Source organism: Rhinatrema bivittatum, chromosome 8, assembly GCF_901001135.1.
Source record: "Rhinatrema bivittatum chromosome 8, aRhiBiv1.1, whole genome shotgun sequence".
Taxonomy (NCBI): domain Eukaryota; kingdom Metazoa; phylum Chordata; class Amphibia; order Gymnophiona; family Rhinatrematidae; genus Rhinatrema; species Rhinatrema bivittatum.
Window position 1 is genome coordinate 76,543,607 of NC_042622.1, and position 23,863 is coordinate 76,567,469.

Here is a 23,863-nt window from a genome sequence, read left to right on the forward strand (position 1 = left end):
CCAGCGGGGGTCCAGGAGCGGTCCGGGAACGATCTCCTGGGCGTGAGCCGTCGGCTGCCAGTAAACAAAATGGCGCCGACGGCCCTATGCCCTCACTATGTCACTGAGACCGACCGCTGCTATTGGTCGGTCTCAGTGACATAGTGAGGGCATAGGGCCGTCGGCGCCATTTTGTTTACTGGCAGCCGACGGCCCTATGCCCTCACTATGTCACTGAGACCGATCGCTGCTATTGGTCGGTCTCAGTGACATAGTGAGGGCATAGGGCCGTCAGCTGCCAGTAAACAAAATGGCGCCGACGGCCCTATGCCCTCACTATGTCACTGAGACCGACCAATAGCAGCGGTCGGTCTCAGTGACATAGTGAGGGCATAGGGCCGTCGGCGCCATTTTGTTTACTGGCAGCCGATGGCCCACGCCCAGGAGATCATTCCCGGACCCCCGCTGGACCACCAGGGACGTTTGGCAGGTCTTGGGGGGGTCAGGAGGGTGGGGGGTTGCAGGAAATTAATTTGTCAGGTCTTGGGGGAGTCGGGGGGGGGGGGGTGTTTGTTAGATTTTTGTTTGGTTTTTTTTTTATATTCGCTCCATAAGACGCACATACATTTTCCCCCCACCTTTGGGGGAAAAAAAGTGCGTCTTATGGAGCGAAAAATACGGTAACTGGTATTAATAATTGCAATGGTTCATCTCCAAATATTAACTTGTTGTTTGAGTTATTTTCCTTGAAAAATATCTTTGGATGGCTCCCCATAATGTGGGCTGATTGTTTGGTTTTACATTAATAATTATGTAAAAGTATTTCCTTTTTCTCTTTGTTTAATTAATGATGATGTAAATCAAACTTTTCTTTTTTCATGTGCATTGTTAAATGGCAAGAAATTTAATAAAGTATAAATAAAAAAAAAAAAAAAAAAAAAAGAATAGGGCAAGCCTGCCCCCTATGGCTTCTTCCTATGGATGGGTCAGCTGATTCTCATTGTGGGGTGCAGCTGGGGCCTGGGCCGGCTCCTTTTGTTCTTGTCCTCCGGTAACTGAGGTACTGGTGATTCGCCCCATTTGTCGGCTAACTTCTCCAGTTTGCTTCCGAACAGGAGGGTTCCTTTAAAAGGCATTCTCGTGAGTTTCGTCTTGGAAGTCACGTCGGCTGACCAGCTTCGGAGCCAGAGTTGCCTTCTAGCTGCCACAGTGGATGATACGCCCCTGGCTGAGGTGCGCACCAGGTCGAAGGTCGCATCCGTGAGGAAGAATATTGCTGGCTCTAGTGATGACTGGCGTGGTGGCGTTCCTGGTAAGTGACAAGCAGGCACGTGTCACCACGGCACAGCAGGCAGCGATCTGCAGTGACATAGCTGCTACATCAAATGACTGTTTAAGGATGGATTCCTGACGTCTGTCCTGGGCATCCTTGAGTGCTGCTCCTCCCTCGACTGGAATGGTAGTGCGCTTTGTGACAGCGCAGACCATGGTGTCCACTTTGGGAAAAACCAGGAGTTCTTTGGCTGAGGGTTCCAGTGGGTTCAGGGCTTCTAGGACCCATCCTCCTTTGAAACTGGCCTCCAGAGTATTCCATTCCAGGTCGGTGAGTTGTAAGGTTTGCAGCAATAGGAAATGGCAGGAGGCCTGGCGGAGCCCAACCAGAAGTGGGTTTGTCTTTGGTTCCGCTGTGGCACTTGTGCCTGGGATGGCCAGCTCCTTCAGGCTCAGAGACAAGAGGTCTGGTAGCTTGTCTTTGGAGAAGAAGCGGCGCATCATGGTTCGGTATGGTTCCGTTCCTGGAAGGATTTCCCCTTCCTCCAGAGAGTCTATCTTCCTCCAGGGTGTCTGTGTCCCCTAAGGTGAGGCTTTTGGCCGGGGGAGACACGTCTCTGGGAGGCTGAGAGGGACCTGGGAGCTTAGGGTCCTCTGGTGGAGGCTGTGGCTGTGTCACCGGTTGCATCTGGTCAAAGGTTTGTAGACCTTTAAAAATTTCCACCCAGGAAAAGGTTCCTGAGTCTATATTGAATCCAGCGGCATTCCCCGAGGGCCCCATCTGAGGAAGGGCTGAGCTGAGGATAGAGAGGTTGGGGTACCATCGGTGGATCCGGATTCCTGTACTGGCTGGGGAGGGCCTTGCCCTGGTTCTCCGAGAGCCGCCTCACACTGTAGACACAGGGCAGTATCCTCTTCATGCTGCGCAGCTCTTATGTGACAGGCTGGGCAGAGGGCTTGTGCCTTGGCTTTCTTGGCCGGTGGTGCCATGGTTTGTGCGCGTAGTCGCTGAAACCCGGTCTGTGTATTTTTATGTGCGCGTCGGGTGGCTTAGATATGCGCTCCAGGTGCGCCAAAGATGTGCGTGCAAGCTGCAAAGATAAGTGTGCAGGCCGGTATGTGCACGCAGCCTTAACTTGTGCGCCCGGCACCATTGAGCGTGTGGGCACCTACATGCATGCGCTCGACGCTGTGCACTCGGCTCAGTTAGGTGGACAGTACAGCGATCTGGTGGGGGGGAGGGCATGGCGCCGGTGACAATGTGAGCAAGATGGCAACCCCCCAGAGGGTCTCCACGTGGGAGGACCTCAAGCCGGATTGGGGTCTAGCCCCAACGGGGCTGATCAACCTGATGGGACAGACGTCAGCTGGCAATCTGTACAGAGGTACAAGGTAAGATAGAAAACTTAAGAGTTTTCTACCTTACCTTGTCTCTGTGTTTCCCGGCCTGGTGCCAGGCAGTCTCCGGCTGTGAGGGGAAAGAGGGAAAATTACCTTCACTACCGCGCTCGGTATCGCACCCGCTGCCTCTCAGCCACTCCCGTTCCTTGGGGCTAAGTCCATGCTGGGAACCGGTTACCGGACCGCAGCTTACCTCTGAGGGATCTCGGAAATCACCTCAGGAATTCGACTGGGGGAATCCTTAGGTATCACTGCAGGAGAACGGGGCTCGTCTGTAGAAGTAATATTATTTCTTCTGTAGTTTGGAATTATCTTCTTTGGTTTGGATTTTCTAATGCTATGCAAGCGTGTGTATAGTCCCGAACTGCTAAGGAGACGGAGAAATACTGAAGAGCAGAGCTTCCTGCACAGGTATATGTAGTGCTGACATCAGATTGAAATCTGACTCCGTCTCCAACTGCTATCAGGAGCACACTATACCCATTGGTCCTGAGTCCATCTGCTACAAGCTAGGAAATTAATTATATTGCAAAATGCAAGTAGTTTTGGCCATAGAAAGAGAGCAATTTTTATTGACCTACATAAACAGCTTTGAAAAAATCTGTCTATCATTAAGGCAGAGTCTAATATTGAAATATGCAGTACAAAAAGCACTAGACTTTTTTCCTTGAGGTCAGTGACACTGATTCCATTTGTCAGTTTCAGTTCTAGCTTAGCCTCTCTTCAATGGGCTTTTTGACTAATTGACCAAGAAAGCCTCTAGTATGACATTCAGGGCTTCTTTCCTTCTACACTTTTAGCTGATGCTACAGCAGGTAAATTTTATTCCACATCTAGTAGACTGAAGATACCTACAAGTACAACCTCCCATCTTGCTGGCCACCATAATGTTCTCCCATTCATTTGAAGCTACCTTTTTTGCCTGGGATGGAAGTCTATATATTACTCAGGTAGCAAATCACAGTAATTTGGTTTCTGACCAGGAGCAAGAACAGGAAAACACCATATATTGTCTCATGCTAACCTTGATTTCAATTACACCAAGTATCCCTACACAGTTGGCCTCTGGGTTTCTGATTTTGTTACCTCTTTATTTAAGACAAATGAGAAAAAAACATTTACAAGTGCAAAGGATATCAAAAGCAGATCATTAACTTTGTGAGCATAGAGAATCAAAAGAATCCTAGAGTACAGTTAACTGAACTATACCTCCATCCCAGAATCCTTCCAACATTTCCAATAAGCCCCCCAACTAGAGTCATATTTCTACAGGGTATGATGAAGAGTATGAGACATTCACTCCATTATTGCAATCTCTGTAACCACCCACTGTCAATGAACAAGCTGTGGCTTAGCAGCATGAAATAAATGCAAAATAAGTTCATGTCTGCTTGGTTGGAGGGTCTTCTTATTGTCCCAAGAGGCAAAAAGGTATTGTGAGCTGAACATCAAAATGAGGAGTAAGTGAAATAGAAGTCTGTACCTGTAACCAAAAGTCAGTTACTAATGAATAGTCATACCAGCTGTGTAAATAAGATGATGAAATGCCACCACCTTACCAACACAGCGGGTTTACATCATTAAATTTTGCAAAGTACAGAGGGTATCTATGTAAAAGTCAAAACATCAGTTCCCTATTTTTATTACCTCTGGACAATTTTAGAGTAGCACGCCAAATGTCCCTCCAATCATCCTCATCTAATGTAAGGGATAAATTAACATTCCATTGATCAAAGGATAACATGTTAGTTTCCAGTGTTTTAATCCCATCCTGTAGGTGTATGCATGATTGAGAGATCAATTTAGTACAAAGACAGAAGTCAATAGCTGCTGCAATGCTATATGGGATTGCAAGTGCACAGTGTTACCATCCCCTCCCAATAAATTTCTGCACAACTACTCAGATATATACATTACGGGGGGAGTATACCAAATTCAGTACAAAGATCAGCAAGTGATTTAAACCACTATCCTGCTCATATCTGATCTAAAAATTTCAGGCCCTTAACCAATCTGCAGTATCTACAGACATGGTCGCTGATAAGGATTACACAAAGAAAAAAATAGAAGAGGGACCTGGGACAGGTAATTTATGGACTATGCACTACATTTTTAAGGTATGAGATATAATAGGACTAAAGATACCCTTCCTTGGGTTTCTGATTTTGTTCAGACTGAGCATTTGCACATATGACTTTCCAAGATTATGTTCTACACTTCATTGACTTTTAGTCATTTATATTTCCATTAGCTATTTTAATCAACTATCCTACTTAATTCCTGAATCTCATATTTTATTACATAGTTGATTTGGAGATTTTATCCTTTTAGAGCTTACCTCACTTTCCACCATGTTTTTACTTGTGAGGAACAGCAGTTTGTATTACCCTCTCCTTGGTCATGGCTTCAAATTCTATTTAGTTTAGCATTTAAAACTAATGAGTGCAATACCTTCCTGGACAGACATATAAACCATCCCTTTGATATAGACTTATCTTGCTTGGTGCATCCCAGGTCACCAAAAATCCAAAATTAATTTTCTTGCACTAGTCTTTCAACCATTACTAGAAGTTTTGTGAGGACAAGTTCTTGTAGTATGCAAGTCACACTTCCAAGGTAATCTACCTTCCAAGACCTCTCCCTAATTCCTTAAACAGATTTTGAATCTTTACTAACTCGTTAGCCAGGTCACTTGTACCTAAGAAAGACAGTTGTCACAGCCCCAGATAAAGGAGGAATTGCTGCCATTTCTGAATGGCCAAAGACTGTTACTACAAGAACTATGCAAAACTGGAAGGAAATATATTACAAAAGGGAAAAAAAAAAAAAGAACTTTGGTAGTTTCACAATGAAGGCTTATGGCACATTAGCCCAGCAGAGGCTGGTTTCAACTGAGCTACTACTAATCAATCACTTTTAAAAGCACTGCCTTACATATGCAGTGCTATACAGCTACATACAAGACAGTCCCTGCTCCCGTGGAGCTTACAATCTAGTCAAGACACACACTGTGGGAAGATATTTATTGTAGAGAAAAGTGTTATAGGATTTAAAAGCACCCTCAAAAACAACGAGTTTTTAGACTGGGCTTCAATATGGTCAAAGAGGGAGCATGACATACCAAATGAGAAGTCTATTCTATGTATATGGGGCAGCATGGGGGCAAGCACAGAACTTGGAGTAGGTGGTGGTGAAAGGCACAAACAGCTTGCCCAATGAACATTTCACAAGGAAGGATGTAGGAAGAGAGAATATAGGTAATGAAGAGTGGATGAGTGAATGCGTTTGTAAGAGAAACAAACTATATGCAGAAGCAAAGCCAATATTACAACTTGAGGGTTACATGATCATAGTGAATTTTGAATACATTTCAGTGGAGAAAGATGGTTTAATGGGAGATCTACAAAGAGCAAATTGCAGTAGTTTAAGCAGGAGATAAGAGTGGATGAGCATTTTCCTAGCATACTCAGAAAAGGACAGACTTCATTTTAGCAATGTTATAGAGCAGTGGTATTCACTCCCAGCCCTCAAGGGTCACCAACCGGTCAGGTTTCCAGGATATCCCTAATGAATATACATGAGAGGATTTACATGCACCTGTCTCCATTGTAAACAGCTCTCTCTCATACATATTCATTAGGAATTTGACAGGCCGCACCAACATTAGAGGAAGAAATGACATACTTTAGCACTATTTTGGATGTGAACATAAGAAGTTGCCATACTGGGTCAGATCAAGGATCCATCAAGCCCAGCATCCTGTTTCCAACAATGGCCAATCCAGGCTACAAGTTCCCAAATACTAAGTAGATCCCATGCTACTGATGCCAGTAATAGCAGTGGCTACTTCCTAAATCAACTTGATTAATGAGAAATTATTACTTACCTGACATTTTCCTTTTCTTTAAGACAGATGAATCCAGAACAAATGGGTTTATGCTTCCCTACCAACAGATGGAGAAGGAGCCAACTGATGTCACAGTATATAAACCCCTCCTGTGACATCAGCCTGCCAGTATTCTCTTCAAAAGCAACTGTGGACAGACTAGCAAAAAATACTTGATAAAAAAAAAATGTAACCATTTCAATACACAGCCAACATGCAACACTGAGCTCAGACAAGAATGTAATAATGCTAGTCTAGGGACTGGACTAACACCAGTAATTCCTAACACACAAACATTTTGGCAGCCAAGGGAGGGAAGCTGGATTCATCTGACTATCCTAAGGAAAAGGAAATTCAGGTAAGTAGTAATTTCTCATTTCTTAGCATTCAGTCAGAGGAATCCAGAATAATATATACCCAAGCTACTCCCTCATAGGACGGGAGGCTGCCCGCGGTCTAGACAGCACACGTGCAAAGGCTGCATCCTCCCAGGCCTGCACATCCAGACCATAATACCTGGAAAAAAAGTGTGTAAGAAGGACCACGTCGTAGCTTGGCAAATGTCTGAGGACAATCTAATTTCTGCCCATGACACTGCCTGAGCCCTAGTAGAATGAGCGAGCCCTAACCAGGTAACTGCTTCCCCAGAATAGACGTTTGCAGCCGTGACTACCTCCTTAACCCAGCAAGCTATTGTAGCCTGTGAGGTTGGTTCTCCCTGTCTACTACCGCTGTGAAGGATAAACAGGCAGCCTGACTTCCACAAGGGTTCAGTAACCTTGAGAACCAGACAGACAATGTGTCTCTTGACATACAAAGGGTCACAAAAAATTATACTCTTCTACATCTCACTCCCTGTCTAAGGACAGCAAGGAGATTGAGTTTCACTTGAATCAGTCTGTGACCACTTTTGGTAAAAAGCAAGGAACAGTATGCTATTGTACCGCCCCTGGAGTCACCCGGAGAAATGGTTCCCAACAAGACAAGGCCTGCAGTTTAGCAACCCTACGTGCAGAACAAACTGCCACAAGAAATACCAGTCTTCAAGGTCAACAACTGCAAGGAGAGAGTATGTAGCAGCCTAAATGTAGGGCCTGCCAAGAAGTCCAGTACCAAATTAAGACTCCACAAGGTCACCGGAAATCGCAAGGGAGGCTGAAGATGTTTCACGCCTCTCAGACAACTTGTCAAACCTGGATGAGCCAAAAAGGATCTACCATTCAGCTGACCCCTAGAACAGGTGAGCACCGCTACCTGTACCTTAAAGGAATTGAGAGCCAAGCCTTTATTCAAGCCATCCAGCAAAAATTCCAAAATGATTGGAATCGTGACCAAGGGAGGAAGAGTACCTCCATCCTCCCACCAGGCCTCAAACACTCTCCAAACCAAATGTAGGCCAAGGAAGTGGAGAACTCTCGCTCTTAGTAAGGTGGAAATCACTGCCACAGAATACCCACATTTCAGCAAGCGAGTCTTTTCAAGGGCCAAACCATAAGACAAACCAGATTCGGATCTTCGCGAAGAACAGGTCCCTGCGTGCTGAAAATCGAAGAGGCGAGTCCACCAGGAGCCCCTGCAGATCTGCATACCACAGTCTCCTGGGCCAATCTGAAGCAACCAAGAGCACTATCCCTCTGTGGCGCTCGATCCTTCAAAATCAATCTGCCCAACATGAGCCATGGAGGAAAAGCATACAGCAACTTGTTTTCTGGCCATCCTGCACTAGGGCATCGATCCCCAAGGAATTTGGATCTCTTCTGCGACTGAAGGAGCGCGGAACCTTCACATTGAGCAAGGTCACCAACAGGTCTAAGAACAGAAGACCCCAGCTATCCCAAATCAGTTGAAATGCCTCATCTCAAAACACCCACAATCTTGGGGCCAGACTCTCATGCTGGGAAAGTCTGCTCTTACATTGACTTTGCCTGCAAATTGTGAGGCCAAAATCATCTGCAGATGCACTTCTGCCCATTCCATAAGTTGATCTATTTCCTGCAATATTTGTTAGCTCCTGGTACCCCCCCCCCCCCCCTTTTGCTGATTGATAATGCTACAACAGTGGCTTACATCAGACATTTGGTCTGATCGACCCTGCAGCTTGTCACTGAACTGTAAACCTGCCAGCCAAATCGCTCTGGCTTCCAGGCAATTGATGTTCCAGAGAGATTCCTCTGCATTCCATAGGCCTTGCACTGTCAGCTCCTGACAGTGAGCTCCCCAACCAAGGAGACTCGCATCGGTCGTCAGCATGAGCCAGTCCAGAGAGATTACAGAAACTCCCTTCCTTAGATGCTCTGCCTGCAGCCACCAATGCAATTGGTAAGAAACCTCCATCAGCAGGTGAGGCCGAATCAAATAGTCTTGAGACTGCGGATTCCACAGAGACAGCAGGGAGCACTGAAGAGGACACACATGCACCCTTGCCCAAGGTACCACTTCTAAGGCTGCCGCCATTAAGCCAAGTACCTGCAGGTAAGACCATACAGTCTGGCACAGAGTGCTCATCAGCAGACGGAGCTGCACTAGCAACTTCTGAATTCAAGCTTCCAGCAGGAGCATATTGCCCTGCTGCATGTCGAAACGAACCCAGAGATAATTCCAGAGACTGAGTAGGCTGAAGAATGTTCTTAGTTAGATTCACCACCCAGAGTTCCTGCACAAGGAAATCACCTTGAGAGTCACCAGGTAGCTCTCTTCCGGCGACCTGGCTCGGATTAGCCAGTTGTCTAAAAACAAGTGAACTAGGATTTCACCCTTCCTCAATTTTGCCGCAACCATCACCATTACCTTGGAGAAGGTGCTTGGAGCATTGTTCAAACCAAAAGGGCAGCACCCGAATATGAAAATGTTTCCTCAAAACTGCAGAAAGCATTGTTTGGGGATGTGAAGGTACACTTCCAATAGATCCAGGGAGGTCAGAAATTCCCCTGACTGCATAGAAATTATCACAGAAAGTTTCCATGTAGAGATGTTTCACCTGCAGATGACAGCTGATACCTTTGAGATCCAGGATGGGATGAAAGGAACCCTTCTTCTTTGGCACAAGAAAATAAATGGAATATCGCTCCTTGTTTTCCTGAGACATGGGCACTGAGACTACAGCCCTCAGACTGAGGAGCCTTGTCAACATACTCTCCACTACCTGCTTCTTCTGCAGGGAGTGGCAGGAAGACTCCATGAACAAGCCCTGAGGAACACTGCAGAATTCCATCGCATACCCTTTTCGTATTACTTCCATAACCCACTGAGCCGATGTAATGTTGACCCACCTCGGATTAAAAAAAAAAAAAAGGTGTGCCCCTATCTCCTGTTACCGAGGGTGGGTTGGCAAACCTTCACTGTGAGGCTCATTAGGTTCCACTACCCAAGCCTGCACCCCTTCTGGGGTGAAATGACTTAGATCTACCGAAAGGCCGAGTCCTCTAAATGGTAGCTCCTCTTTAGGGCCAAAAATGCCTGGATCCTCTAGCATGACTCCTCATGGTAAAGGAGCGCTGCATCTGCTTCTTATCCTTCAGTAAATGAGGAACCAGAGATTTGTCCCACTTACTGGCCAATTTCTCCAATTCGCTCTCAAATAAAAGTGAGCTGTTAAAGGGCAACTTGGTGAGGTTAGCCTTGGAGGTCGCATTGGCCGACCAATTTCTCAACCACAACTGGCACCTGCCCGCTACTATCAAAGCCACCCCTCTCTGGCTGAAATGCAGACCAAACCACAGCCTGCATAGGCCAAGAAGGCAGCAGCTGGTTCCGTAACTGCCCTGGAATTTACCCCAGAGTCATCAACCTCCTAGGAGAGAAGCAAACAAGAGCGAGCCACCAAGGAACAAGAAGCGATCTGCAAGGTCATTGCCACTGCTTTAAATGCCTGCTTGAGGATAGTCTCAATCTTTCTTATCATGAGCATCCTTCAAGGCCGCTCCTCCTTCCACAGGAATAGTGGTCCGCTTCGAAACTGCACACACAAATGCATCTTCCTTTGGAAGATGTAAGTGCTCTTACCACTGGATCCAGAGGGTACAGGCCTTCCAAATCCAACCCCCTTTGAAAGTAGCATCTGAGACACCCCACTCAAGATCAGTCAATTCTTGAATGGCTTCCAATACTGGGTAAAAACAGGATGCTTTACACAAGGAAACCAAAATGGGATTCTTCTTTGGTGATCCGTCCCAGGGACCCTGAGCATTTCCAAGGTTTGGAAGATCAGAGCTGGCAGTTCATCTCTATGAAAGAACCATAGCATAGTTCCAGACCTGAAAGAATTTCACCATCCTCCAAAGAATCAGGATCGGTATCATCCGTGCCATCCAGGTCTCTATCAGGAGGACCCGTGGCTGATCTAGGAGTGCTCCAGTGCTTAACAGAAGGTCCAGGCAAGGTTCCCACCTGCTTTTCCAGTCTAGGAGCAGTGGATTGGGATGAGGATTGTGCCTGAAGAATTGCAAGCACTGGAAAAATTCCATCCAGGAAAGTGTAGAAGTATTCAAACCTGGGGTATATTCACTGAGCTGCCATCCCCTGCTGAGGATCCAGTTAGGGGAGGTCCAGAGTCAGGTGTCCCACCTAAGTCGTCTTTACCCAGACCTACATCAGATTGGGAAGAACCAGGCTTTGTGAAATCAGGAGGAGGATAAATCTCCCTGAGCTTCCAAACAGCACTGGCATGAATTAGCAGACACTCCCAGCTGAGATGCCCTAATATGACAAGCAGAGCAAAGACAAAGGCGCTTAGGCTTTTTAGGTATAGGTGTCATTATGGCTGACAGTGTGTTGAGTGGTGGCCTGAGGTGTGCTTCTAGCTGGGGGGGGGGGGGGGGGGGGGGGGGGGGGGAGTGGTTTGTTTAAAGACCACCAAAAATTCTAGACGTCCAACACTTGGGCATCCTGCCCCCAATACCTGGGTGTTTATACAATAAGCGCCATTCAAGGAAAACAAGACCTGACTATGTGTCCAGAAAACTGGACACACAAGGCAAACAGACAATCCTGTGGAGAGCAGCCTAACAAGCATGCAAAAAGCCATTGAGGCCTACCTTGCAGCATGCAACTAAAGCCTCAGAGCAGGGCCTAGCCAACTGAGGCTGCTCAATCTGCCCATTTCTCTTGACCTCCCATGGAGCGGGACAAACATCAGAATGGGGCATGCAGAGCACGGAGACCAGGAGGAAGGAAGCCCTAACGGAACCCTCCAATTTTTTTTTAATTTTTTTTTTTTTTTAAAAACAAGTTTACCGGAGTTCACCCTTACCTGGCTGAGTACACAGACTGTCTCTGGCTTGTAGGAAGAGGGCATTTGCTGACACTGCCACACTCGGCTTTCTACACCTGCTGCCTCTCAGCTGCACAAGCAGCTAAGTCCACACCACCTGAAAAACCAGCTACCGGACCAAGGCACACGTAAAAGAAACCATGGAAATCAGCTCAGGAATTGTCAACTGGGGGAGGGACCTTATGGTATCACCGCAGGAGAGCGAGGCAAAATATTTTCTCCTTAATTCTTTTTTTTTTTACCAAATTGAGTAATCCCCAGTGGGGAGATGCACATTCATCATCTGAGGACAGAGAATACTGGCAGGCTGTCACTAGAGGGGGTTATACACTGTGACATCAGTTTGCTCCGTCTCCATCTGCTGGTAAAGGAGCATAAAAACCCACTTGTTCTGGATTCTTCTGACTGGACACTAAGAAATAGCAGGTAATGGCCTGTCTCCTCCAAGAACTTATCCAAACCATTTTTAAACCCAGCTACACTAACTGCACAGTGGTATCTCACATGCCATCTAGATAAGTTTTTAGTGCTGGAGGGGAACTGTCTTGGTACAAGAATACCAAGGACATAGGAAGGTGCAAGAGGGATTTTCTAGATGCTAAATTTAGGTTCTTAGGTAGGGAATTGAAATCTAGAACATTTTTACATGCAGCATATATAAGGAATTAAAAAAAAAATTAGCAGCATACCATTAGCTTACTATCAGGTCGATACTCTAAGGCCGCGGTAGAAAGAGTGCGGCATTGCCAGGCACACCCTCGTTCCCCGCACGCACAGTTCTCTTCACCTAGCGCTCGATACTCTCTTCCAATTGCATGCAAATGCATGCCGCGGCTGCAAAGCCTTAGGCAAGCGTTAGGCCCGCGCAACCCATTTTACTGTATAGAGCGCCTATACAGTATCCTGGGTTCGCGGGCCTAACGCTTCACGGCCGCGCTGGTATCTGTCATTTCAAATGACATTTGAAATGACAGGTACCAGGAAGTGGACAGTTATGTTCCCCGATGCTCGGCAAACTTTTCCCCAGCCCCCGCTCACCTGCCCTGGCCCCGTCCGGTCTCCGGTGCAGCCCCAGTCTGTCTCCTCCTCCCGAGGCAAAAAAAAAACCGAAAAAGTAGCAAGGCTCGGGCCTGCTACGATAGTCCCTTCTCCTCTCCTCCCGATTTCGGCGCTCAAGGCGGCCAGGTGGGCGTGCATTCATCCAGGCAGAGGGAGCCGGCGGCGAAAGCAGCCACGGGCTCCCTCTGCCTGGATGAATGCACGGCCCCCGCTGGCAGTGAATGAATGCCCGTGCGATTTCGGCGCTCATGCCTTGAGCGCCGAAATCGCACGGGCATTCATTCATGCATCAAATTCCTTTATAGGAAAACCTCTTTCTAACAAATAAGTTGATCTCCAGCCTTTTTTTTTTTTTTAAATCAGAAAAAGACCACTGAACCCTAGTCATAATGAAAATAACTTTGGCTCCTGAATGGGCAACCGATTAGACTGGGATAAACAGAAACAATGCCCGTGCGATTTCGGCGCTCAAGGCATGAGCGCCGAAATCGCACGGGCATTCATTCACTGCCGGCGGGGGCCGTGCATTCATCCAGGCAGAGGGAGCCGGAGGCTGCTTTCGCCACTGGCTCCCTCTGCCTGGATGAATGCACGCCCACCCGGCCGCCTTGAGCGCCGAAATCGGGAGGAGAGGAGAAGGGACTACCGTAGCAGGCCCGAGCCTTGCTACTTTTTCGGTTTTTTGTTTTTTTTTGCTTCGGGAGGATTTTGCTTCGGGAGGAGGGGACAGGACTGGGGCTGCACCGGAGACCGGATGGGGCCTTGAGCGCCGAAATAGTCCCCATTTTTTACACTTTATTCCCGTTTTAATTTTCTAACACCACACTAACACCAAGTAGAGGGTAGGCGGTAAACTAACAGGTTAAGGACGCGGCAAAATAGCAGGTTACAAAGGAGATAATCTGAGCGCGCGTCACAGTATCGGAGGGGAATAGCTAATTCCTTCATTATACAGCTAATTCGTTCATTTACATATCATATACATGCTGCGTGCGGAAAGGGTTATGCGTCTGTTTTAAGAAGCGCTAAGGACGCGTGAAACTGGAGACTGGATCGCCTTACGCGTCCGAATTGTGCGCTCCCAGCACGTTACAGACGGGAAATCTTCAACCGCACGTTACAGTATCGACCTGTATATCGGGAGTTAAATATTAGCCTGCAAGTTAGTGAAATGCTCAGGTTTCTGCCTGTAAGTTAATTTTTGTAATCTGCTTTGAGACCAAACCTAGCAAAAAGCAGAATATCAAATGTTTGTAAATAATGTTGACTCTTCTCCATTAAACCATGCCTATTTATATGGCCAGTGATTTTGTTTTGGTTTTTTTTTTAAATAATTTTTATTGGGTTTTACATAATAATAAACATAGTAAACAAGGTAACAGCAACCAATAGCATCCACATTGTGTACAGAACAAATCCTTGAAAGAATGGCTTCTACCATTTTGCTGGGCACTAACACTGGGCTCACCTGGATCACCCCGGAGTCCTTTTTAAAAATCCACATTACAGTGGCCATCTTCCAGTCTTCAGGAATTGTGGCTATTTTAAGTGAAAGGTTACAGATTACTAGGAAAAGGTTAGGAATTTCATATTTTAGTTCTTTTATAACTCTGGGTGGATACTATGTGGTCCCAGCAATTTGTTACTCTTGTTTATACATCAGATCTATTATATCCTTCAGTGTCAGATATTTGTTTTAGTTGCTCAAAATCTGCATTTAAGAATGTTTCAGGGGTGGGTATGTTCCCAATAGTCTCCTATATAAAATCCATGGCAAAGAATTAATTCAGTTTGTCTATTTCCTTGTCCTCTCTAAGCACCCCCTTTGTCTCTCGGTCAAGCAGCCCAACTGCCTCCCTCACCGGGCTTTTTGCTTCAAATGTACTTGAAAATGTTTTTATTAGTTTCTGCTTCACTGGCAAGCTATTTCTTAAAGTCCTTCTTGGCCTAACTACTGTTTTACATTTAAGTTGCCAGTGCTTATGCTCTTGGTGCCTATTTTTATTATTAAAGGCAAATCTTCCTTTTGTTAGAACAATATTAACTATTCCCCATTAAGCCATGTCTACCTATATGGCCAGTGATATATTAAGAATGGATTCTACCATTTCACCCAGCACTATCAGACTCACCAGATCACACCTGGAGCCCCCTTTTAAAAGTTAGCATTACATTAGTCACCTTCCAGTCCTCTGGTATTGTGGTAGTTTTAAATGATAGGTTACAGATTATTAATAAACAGCTTTCACAAACCTCATATTTTAGTTCTTTTAGAACTCTGGGGTGGATATTCAGGAAGCAGAGAGTATTGGATGGAAGTGGCGTGTGATCAGGGCCTTAAAGGGATTCAGTGAATCCCCCACCCTAACCAATTTCCTTTATTTGTTTTGTGTTTTTTGCATTTTTTTTTTTCAAGTCAGTCAAGGATAAACCAAACCCCTGCCCAAGCTGATACTACACTCAAACCATGAGATCAACTTCAACCATGTGATCAACTTCATGGATTTCCAGCCGGCAGCAGGAGTTGTGTTTAAGTGATCATCTCCTGCTGCCGCAGGGCCGATCTTGCAGCTCTTATCACAGGATCAGCCCCACAGCAGCAGGAGATGTTGCATCAACGCAACTCCTGCTACAGTCCTTGCCACAAAAAGAACCCATGATGCAGCAGGCTGCCAAAGATGAGTCTCGGCAGGCCACTGCAGAGCCCATACCACTGCAGCTGAAAAAGCAAGGACCCATGACAGAGGTGGAGAAGAGAGCATGAGACCCAGAGTCCGTGCAAGTGAGAGAGACACAGTAGGCTACTGCATGCGAGAGGGAGAGAGTCACTTAGTGTTTGTGTTCAGAGAGCCACTGAATGCAAGAATGCCTGGAGAGTGTGTGTGTGTGTGTGTGTGAGAGAGGGAGAGCACGCCACAGTGCAAGTGCCCCATGAGTGTGTAAGATGTGTCACCAAGTATGAGAATGCCTGTGTGTAATGGTGAAAGAGCATGAACACGTTACTGTGTGTGTATATGAGGAAGAGAACGATAGATTTTGTGCACCCTTTCCCCCATGCCACCCCCCCAACTAATCCAGGACAATCTCAGGGTTACTGGAAATGAAAAAGTTCCCAGGTATTTTATCTATCATTTATTTATTGAGTTTTATATACCGTCATTCGGGTTCGCCATCACAATGGTTTACAAGTTTTGATCTCGTTAGAAAGTAATAATAGGTAGTAGATGATAATTGGAGAAGGTATGTTTACATTTAGTAAAGATGAGAGTTCAGGAAGTTATGTTGTCTGAGGTATGTGGTCATGTTGATTTCCGATTAGGAGGTCGGTTGGGAAGGGGCTGTTGTGTTGATCCTGGCTGTCTTTGTATATGTTGGTGAACAGCCAAGTTTTTAGATCTTTCTTGAATTTTTTTAGGTTGGGTTGCATCCTTAGATCGGTCGGGAGTGTGTTCCAGAGTTTGGGGCTGGCAAGAGAGGATGCTCTCGCTCGTGTTTTTGTGAGTTGAGCTGTGCAGATGGAGGGAATTTTCAGGAGGCCTTTGTTGTTTGATCTTAAGTTTCATTGTGTGTTGTGGGGGCTGATGTTTAATGCTGTCCATTTTGCTTGCTCATTATGTGTTAGCTTGTGAGTGATGGTCAAAGTCTTGTATTCAATCCAAAATTTTATTGGGAGTCAGTGTAGTGCTATGAGGATCGGTGTTATATGATTTTATTTTTCCGTTCCAGTTAGGATTCTGGCGGCTGTATTTTGAAGGATTTGTAATGGTCTGATGTTTGAGAATGGTATTCCAAGGTATGAAGAGCAGAGGATTTTTTTTTATCCCTATTAGTTTTAATTGTTGCATGTTATTTGATATGTCTGCTGTTTTTAAATATTTTATTTGCAGTGTGGCTTTTTCCTAGGTAGGGTGAGTCCTGGGAGTTAGTGTTGTTTCAATGTCTCTTGGGGTAAACTATTCTTCACAGGCTGTGATAGTCCAATGACAGCTATGTAATTATCTCAAAATACTGTACTGAGCTATTGAGACAATATAGGACCCATCTTTAGAAATCAGTGTCACTGATATAGCACGGAAAAGAAGCGGAGTAAACAGCACACACACAGGAAATCACAACAAAAAATGTACGGCATATACTGTTATTGTCCAGTACATTGTAACAACCAATTATTTATTTTACATTTGCACACTAAATGGTGTGCCTAGCATTCAAAGTATGGTATACAAAATTATAATTGCAACAGGGCCCCTACACGGCCGTGTTTCGCTTCCAGCTGCCTCAGGGGAACCGGATTTTGTCAAAATATGTATATTGAGTGAAACGGGCAATTTCAACTGTTGGGCAACCCGCTGAATCCAGCTTATGGGGAACTCGGGCTGCTAATATCGTGTGGCTGGAGTTTGGCTCATAGCTCAGAGCACATTGCGGTGAGGTGTATAACTCCCTTGGACTTTTGCTTGGAGACCAGTTCAGTCCAATACTCAAAAATTGTGGAAATACATTATATACCTCTCTGTCTGCATGGTATCGGAAATGAGGTAAAATAAGAGCGGTAAAAATGCTACATACACAGCAATGTTGCTAAACCATTAATCTGAATATCCTCATAACCATCCCGATATCTGCGGTTTTGCTGACCATCTCGGAGTTTTTGTTTTGAAGCCCATCCGTGACACTTCAAGGTTGGTCTGTTGTTGGAGAGCGTTTTCCTCTCGTTGTAAGGTTTTCAATAAAATAGTTGTAAGCGGTTCAGGTTGAGAACTAGATGGATGGGAATTGAAAGTGTGAAATTGAGTTGAGAGGTCGTACATTGTGAATTTATAAGTTGTCCCTGAGGAAGCCCTTTTGGAAAAGGGCGAAACAAGGATCCGTTGTTGGACTGGAGATAATGGATTGGAGACGGTGAAGGAAACAATCTTTCATGCTAATTTATTTGAAGGACGCTTACAAGAATATTGTAGGGTGTACATGATTAATGTACCTCGTTAAAAGATTAGAAATACTTTTCTTCATTCAGTTTCCATCACATATGATAACTTATTTTTGATGCTGTTTTTGCACTTTTTTGAAACTTTGTATAAAATTCCATGTGTCAATAGTGTTGGTTTTTAAAGAATGAATGCAAGTATGGGTGTGTTGATTTTATAGATGTCATTGTTTACAATATTTGTGAATAAAATTCTTTGCACAATTAATTATAAAATATTTAGATTTCTCTATGTGGAGATTGATTATTCTGTTTACCTAACAGGTGGTGTATTGGTGTTTTAGGGCCTAATATTTGCAGTGCTCCCAAAATGAAAAAAAAACCAAACTAAAAAAAAGATGTTAAGAGTAATATCATACAGCAAACTTTATAGAATTACTAAGAGAAACTAGTATCAGACATGTTTTTGTGCACACAACCTTCGTTCCCCTGCCTCTTGCGATGCAACAGGATACAAACAGTATAAGGATATGGTACACTAAAGTCAGTCATCTTACCAGTTTTCAATTTTATGTGCAAAAGCATGTCATAAACGTGACATGTTTTGCACTGGCTACTCGAATACAACCTTAGTATTGTGGATAGAGATAAAGACCACCCAGTCTGCTTAGTTATCTACCGTAGTGTAACTATGTATACCATAATATTCCTAGGTGTACCCTCTGAACCCCAAATCACGACCTCTTGCTCCAGAGCCCTCTTTCCCGCTCGGCCCCTGCTTCCAGCCGCCTCACTCACCCGCAGCTCTGGCTCGGTCCGGTGCACCCCGAGCCGCCGCAGCCCGACCGCCAAGTCATTGACGCAGATGCCGCCATCCCTATTCACATCAAGCTCCTGGAAGAGCGTATACAACCGACGCTCATACTCGGGACCTCCGCAGAGGCTGCCCCCGCAAGGGTCCACAGCCAAGGCTGCTACGAGTGGCTGGGCCGAGCCGGAGGGGGCCGAGCTACAGCCATTCCAAGCACCGGCCTCGGAGTCTGGAGGCTCACATTGACAGAATACGCCGCTCAGCAGCGGCGACACCAAGGAGCGCGGTCGCTGCATCCCCGGGCGGGAAAACCGAAGGACTTAGGCCCTTCCACAGACTGAGTTAACACGCGCGCGCGCGCGCTTCCCTCACCACCTTTCTACAACTAAAATGCCGGTAAATGGCGGGCGTACAACCGTACCCGAGCGGAAATACGTCAAAACACTCCCTCTTAAACCTGCGAACCACAGCCTTCTACCAACAGCAGCAAAGGCAGATCAGCCTATAGGGGGAATTTGACGGTAGTGTCACAAGACTGCGTATTTATGAGTCAGTCAAAAGGCGGGCCCAGCACAATCTGAATGGCAAATGGCAGCTTCAATAGGGAGTTCCAATAGTGCTTCACAGCTTGACAAAGTAAAGCTGTCTGGCTACTTTCAGATCGGCCTTCGGGGGTTTCACTCGCTACGCAAACTGCGTCTGACGAGTCGGCCGTTTGTGGCTCAGTTAACGCAAACAGTTGCGCTGTTAACAGTACCTGTCCCCTTTTTTCCCGCCGTCGTCTACCTTGATTGACGGGCGTGCCATCTAATCAAGCTGTAACCTTTGCTGTTACAATCAAATTTAACATTTGATTGACATCATATCGAATCCGTCTCATTGGCCTACGTTCTTATTACACATGATTGCTATCGTAATTGTCCAACGACGGCTTCGCAAACGTGAGTAGGCGGAACCAAAACGCCTACGAGCCTTTTTCGAATGGCAGCACCTTTAGCCAATCACCGTGAGCTGTAATCGATGTCAGCGGAAGGAAGACACCGATTCTAGAAGCCATTACGCTGCGCAGGTTGCTTGAATTGTGGCTGGTTCCGATTTACGTAACTTGCGTATTTTAGTGGGTTTCTGCAAGGCCATGGCCACCCCAGCCAAAAAGCGAAAGATGAATTTCTCCGAGCGGGAGGTGGAGATCATTGTAGAAGAGCTAGAGAAGCAGAAGCATGTCCTTATTAACCATTTTAATGCAGGTGTGCCATTGCTCACCAAGAACAGTGCTTGGCAACACATACTCAAGCGTGTTAATGCTGTAACTACCTGCCAGCGCCAGCTCACAGAGGTCAAGAAGAAGTGGTCTGATCTGAAGACTGAGGTGCGTCGCAAGGTGGCACAGGTGCGGGTGGCCATGGAGGGTGAGGGAGATGTGCCATCCACCCCTGTTATCCTCACACCCATGCAACAGCGTATCTGCAACCTATTGGGCGAAGCAACCATAATCAACCTACCCAACAGCGACTGCACTGCTGAGATTCCGGTGCAGGTGCCCATCAACTCTACCACCACCGTCACATTGACCCAGAGTGAGTGAATGACCAGCACTGCCTCCACAAATAATTACTGAGCTGCACATGTGGAATGTGCTAATGCCAGGACTTGAGAGACACTTTACACCATGTCTGGTTCATTCCCCTTCATCTCAATTCTTCTAGGGATATAAATACCCCTTAAAGATTTACACCCACTTCACATTGAGCTGGCAGAGATGACACTGGAGCCCCAGGTCTGCCTCCCCGTGACGCTAACAAAGTCTTGTCCAGATACTTAGACCCATCTCTCAGCGACACTGACAGAGACATCCCTGGAGACTAACAGCCACCTCCAACCACACTGACAGAGTTGTCCATGGATACCCACACCTACCTCTCAGTGATACAGAGATAGCAACAGTGATCCTGGCCCACCACCCAACAACACTGACAGTGACAACTTGGGTCTATGGATTGCACCAGGAATAAAAACAGGCAGACTAGATGGATATTATGGTCCTTATCTACCATCTATTGTATGTTTCTATATCTCATATACACATTCAAGTTACTCAGATAACCATGGAAACCCCCTTCCCTTAGATACTGACAGAGACATCCATGGAGACTCAGCCCAACATACCAGTGACACAGAGGTATCCAGGGAGAACCAGGTGCACATCTGAGTTACAGTGAGAGAAACATCCATGGAGATTTGTATTCACTTTCCAGTGATATTGACAGAGACATCCATGGAGACCCAGACTTCTCAGCAACAATAGGAGACACATCTAGGAAGATTTGGGCCTGCCTCTCAGTAAGATTTGGGCCTGCCTCTCAGTAACACAGAGAGACACCCAGGGAAACATACACCCCGCAGTGACATTGACAGAGACATCTATGGAAACCCATGCCTACCTCGCAATAACACAGACTTCCAGATAGACCCACACCCACCTCCCAGGGGGTTTCAGGCTTACCACTCAGTGATAGTACTTTTGTTAGACTATATCTGTTTTTAAATGAAGATTTTGATCAGGGTCCTAGGCAAAATCGATATTCAAAGACTATTCTTGAAATAGCATATATTCTTGTTTAAACTTATAATTGTGACTCTTCCTGCTGCTCTGGGATTCTCAGTATATTACTGGACCCAGCACTGTGACTGTTGTTGCAGGTCTGAGAGACTCATTTATTGCAGTTTTTATTATGATATGAATTAAGCACACCCCAGTTTACCTACAAAGGTAAAGCTAAGTGCTTCTTACCTGCTCAGGTGAGGCTAATTTAATTCATAGTGAAAGCTGAAATGTTACAAAATACAACATGCTTTTTAGATACAATGTCTGCACACACAGATTGGGGATATGCAACTACTTGGCAAAAATACCACTGACTCTTCTCACTTTCTTCTCCTTACTAGTACCTGCAGAAACAACTTATCATACTTTGGAGGATGGTGTTGTGGAGTACTGCACGACTGAAACTCCTTCAACAGTCACTGCCGAGGCCCCCATAGGGATGACACAACAAGCAGATATGTCTGTGAAACCACAAGAACTGAAGAGTCGAATTGCCCTGAATTCTGCCAAACTTCTGCAAGAGCAGAGAGTAACCAATCTACATGTGAAAGAGATTGCCCAGCACCTGGAGCAACAGAATGACCTACTGCAGATGATCCGCCGTTCCCAGGAAGTGCAAGCTTGTGCCCAGGAACGCCAGGCACAGGCCATGGAGGGAACTCAGGCTGCTCTGAGTGCTCTCATTCAGCTCATTCGCCCCATGATTAAAGATTTCCGCAGATTTCTGCAGGGCCACACAACCAGCACCACGACAGGTATTGAACCCAGCCAGGGAACCCAGAATGGACAGCAGGACAGCACCATTCAATGAGAAGTCAATTAAGAACCGTGCTTCCAGCCCTTCAGCAAGTGGCAGACCCAACCATGGAGCCTGAGTCAGGCAGCAAAGGAAAGGACCTCCTGCAGTAACTCACAAAACTGTCGGTATTGTCCAGGCACTGAGGCCAGACTACCTAAACTTTTCACAACTGTTTTGCAAACAAGTGTTCTGCAGAATAAACTGTATTTAAGCAGGTTTAAAAAATGTAGCTTCAAATGTACAGAATGTATTATATTCTTTAGCTCCGATGTACAGTTTGCAGTGTTGTGTTTTTGTGAAAATAGCACATTTCCCAACTTAGGGGAGATTGTATTATAAGGATGAAGGTGGCCTTGGTGTTAGTGCTTTGATGCTCATGCCACACATCTGAGCTCTGGATCATATTCACAAATGCCAGAAAGAAGCACTTGAGGTCACATCTTCAGTCATGTAACACAACAGAAGCTAGAAAATACCACCATCACACTGTACAATAGACAGTCAAATTGCTTATGACTTGTTGCTTTTTCATTCTGGCTGAATCCTAATTTACAACTTTTGTGAATATTGTCATATTTTAAAGCAGAAATACTCTGGGCCCCTTCAACTACAATATTAATCTGATCATTCTTTGGTGTTGACCTTCTTGATTCTCCATTCAGAGGTACCTTGTCTGGAATATTCATCTTCCTCTCATATATGAAGAATATGCTGTAATTTCTCTACTCTCACCATGCTTTTATTTTGACTGTGACAAACATAATGTGATGAACAAGGCTGCCAAAAATCAAAACCAAGAAAAAGTACTGAAACAGAATACCTTTTCTCAGAGTAAGGAAAGAGACTGATTTTTGCTCTCTACACTGACACTACAACAAAATACAAAAATTCAGCGCAGTGTTTTTTCTTCTTGTGGAAAGATGTTCAGTTTTCACTGGTTAATTGACCAGCAAAGTTAGCCAAATAAACGTATCCAGCTAAGTTAGCGGGCATATTCAGTGTTGCGGGCATGCCACTAAATATACTTAATTATGTAAAAGTTAGATAAATTTACCCAGCTAACTTTAGGCCTTCCCTTTGGCAATCCTAAAGTTAGCCAGTTGTATTTGCTAGATAACACTGAATATCTGTGTAATCCGGATAATTTAGCTGGTAAGTGCGGTCTACAATGGACTGCCTCTGCCTTAGCTGGCTAACTTTTTAACTGGATAAAAAGTTAGCCGAGTAAGTCCCAGGCAGTCAGAGCAGCAGGATTTTACATCCCGCTATTTGTCCAGCTAAGGCCGGGACTTAGCTAGACAAACCACTTTCAGTATTGACCCCCATGGTGTCTGTTTTGATCTTGGTAAAATTTCTGTTGTATCAAGCCAGAAATTCCTTCCTAAAAATATTACTATTTTAATAAACAGAAACTGAAATTTTCATTTAAAATATAAACAGCATATTAGCTGTTCTGATTTGAGTGAAGCAGGGAACTATGTGCTGAGGCTTAGCTCCAGGGGTGTGAGAAACTTCTGAAAGCTAGAGATGCCACCGCCATTTTAGCTGGGATAGAAGGAGTAGAACCAGGGCTTAATTTCTGTTGGAATAGATCTGAACTGGGTATCGCCACTGTTCAGTCTTAACAGCAGAGAGTAGGGGTGTTCTGCTGTAGCCCTTCTCCTCCAGGCAGCCTGCAGAGAAGAGAATAGGAGCAAACAGAGAAGAAAAAGTCACTCTGCTCCTTCATCCAGCTCCTCCCTTCCTGTTGTTCCCCCTCTCCTCCTATTCTGTAGGGCAGTGATTCTCAGCAGGTGTGTCATGTGCCACCCACAGACAACAGAGCCGAAGACCCAAAGATCGGCGCTGCTGGCTG

General features: G+C 45.5%; 2 protein-coding genes across 2 annotated transcripts in view; one reads left to right on the forward strand and one right to left on the reverse strand.

Annotated features, from left to right (window-relative positions):
* SLC25A25 (solute carrier family 25 member 25) overlaps positions 1 to 19,019 on the reverse strand; it is a 53,467-nt gene extending 34,448 nt beyond the window's left edge. Inside the window, exon 1 of the mRNA XM_029611968.1 lies at positions 18,592 to 19,019. Within this exon, the coding sequence (XP_029467828.1) occupies positions 18,592 to 18,900 (309 nt within the window). The 5' untranslated portion in view covers positions 18,901 to 19,019. The remainder of the gene's footprint in view (positions 1 to 18,591) is intronic.
* A 107-nt stretch (positions 19,020 to 19,126) lies between these two features.
* NAIF1 (nuclear apoptosis inducing factor 1) lies at positions 19,127 to 22,277 on the forward strand. Its single transcript, XM_029611971.1, has 2 exons — positions 19,127 to 20,181; positions 21,551 to 22,277. Exons 1-2 carry the CDS (start codon positions 19,740 to 19,742, stop codon positions 22,018 to 22,020), a joined length of 912 nt encoding a protein of 303 aa, XP_029467831.1. The 5' UTR covers positions 19,127 to 19,739; the 3' UTR covers positions 22,021 to 22,277.
* Positions 22,278 to 23,863: the final 1,586 nt, after the last annotated feature.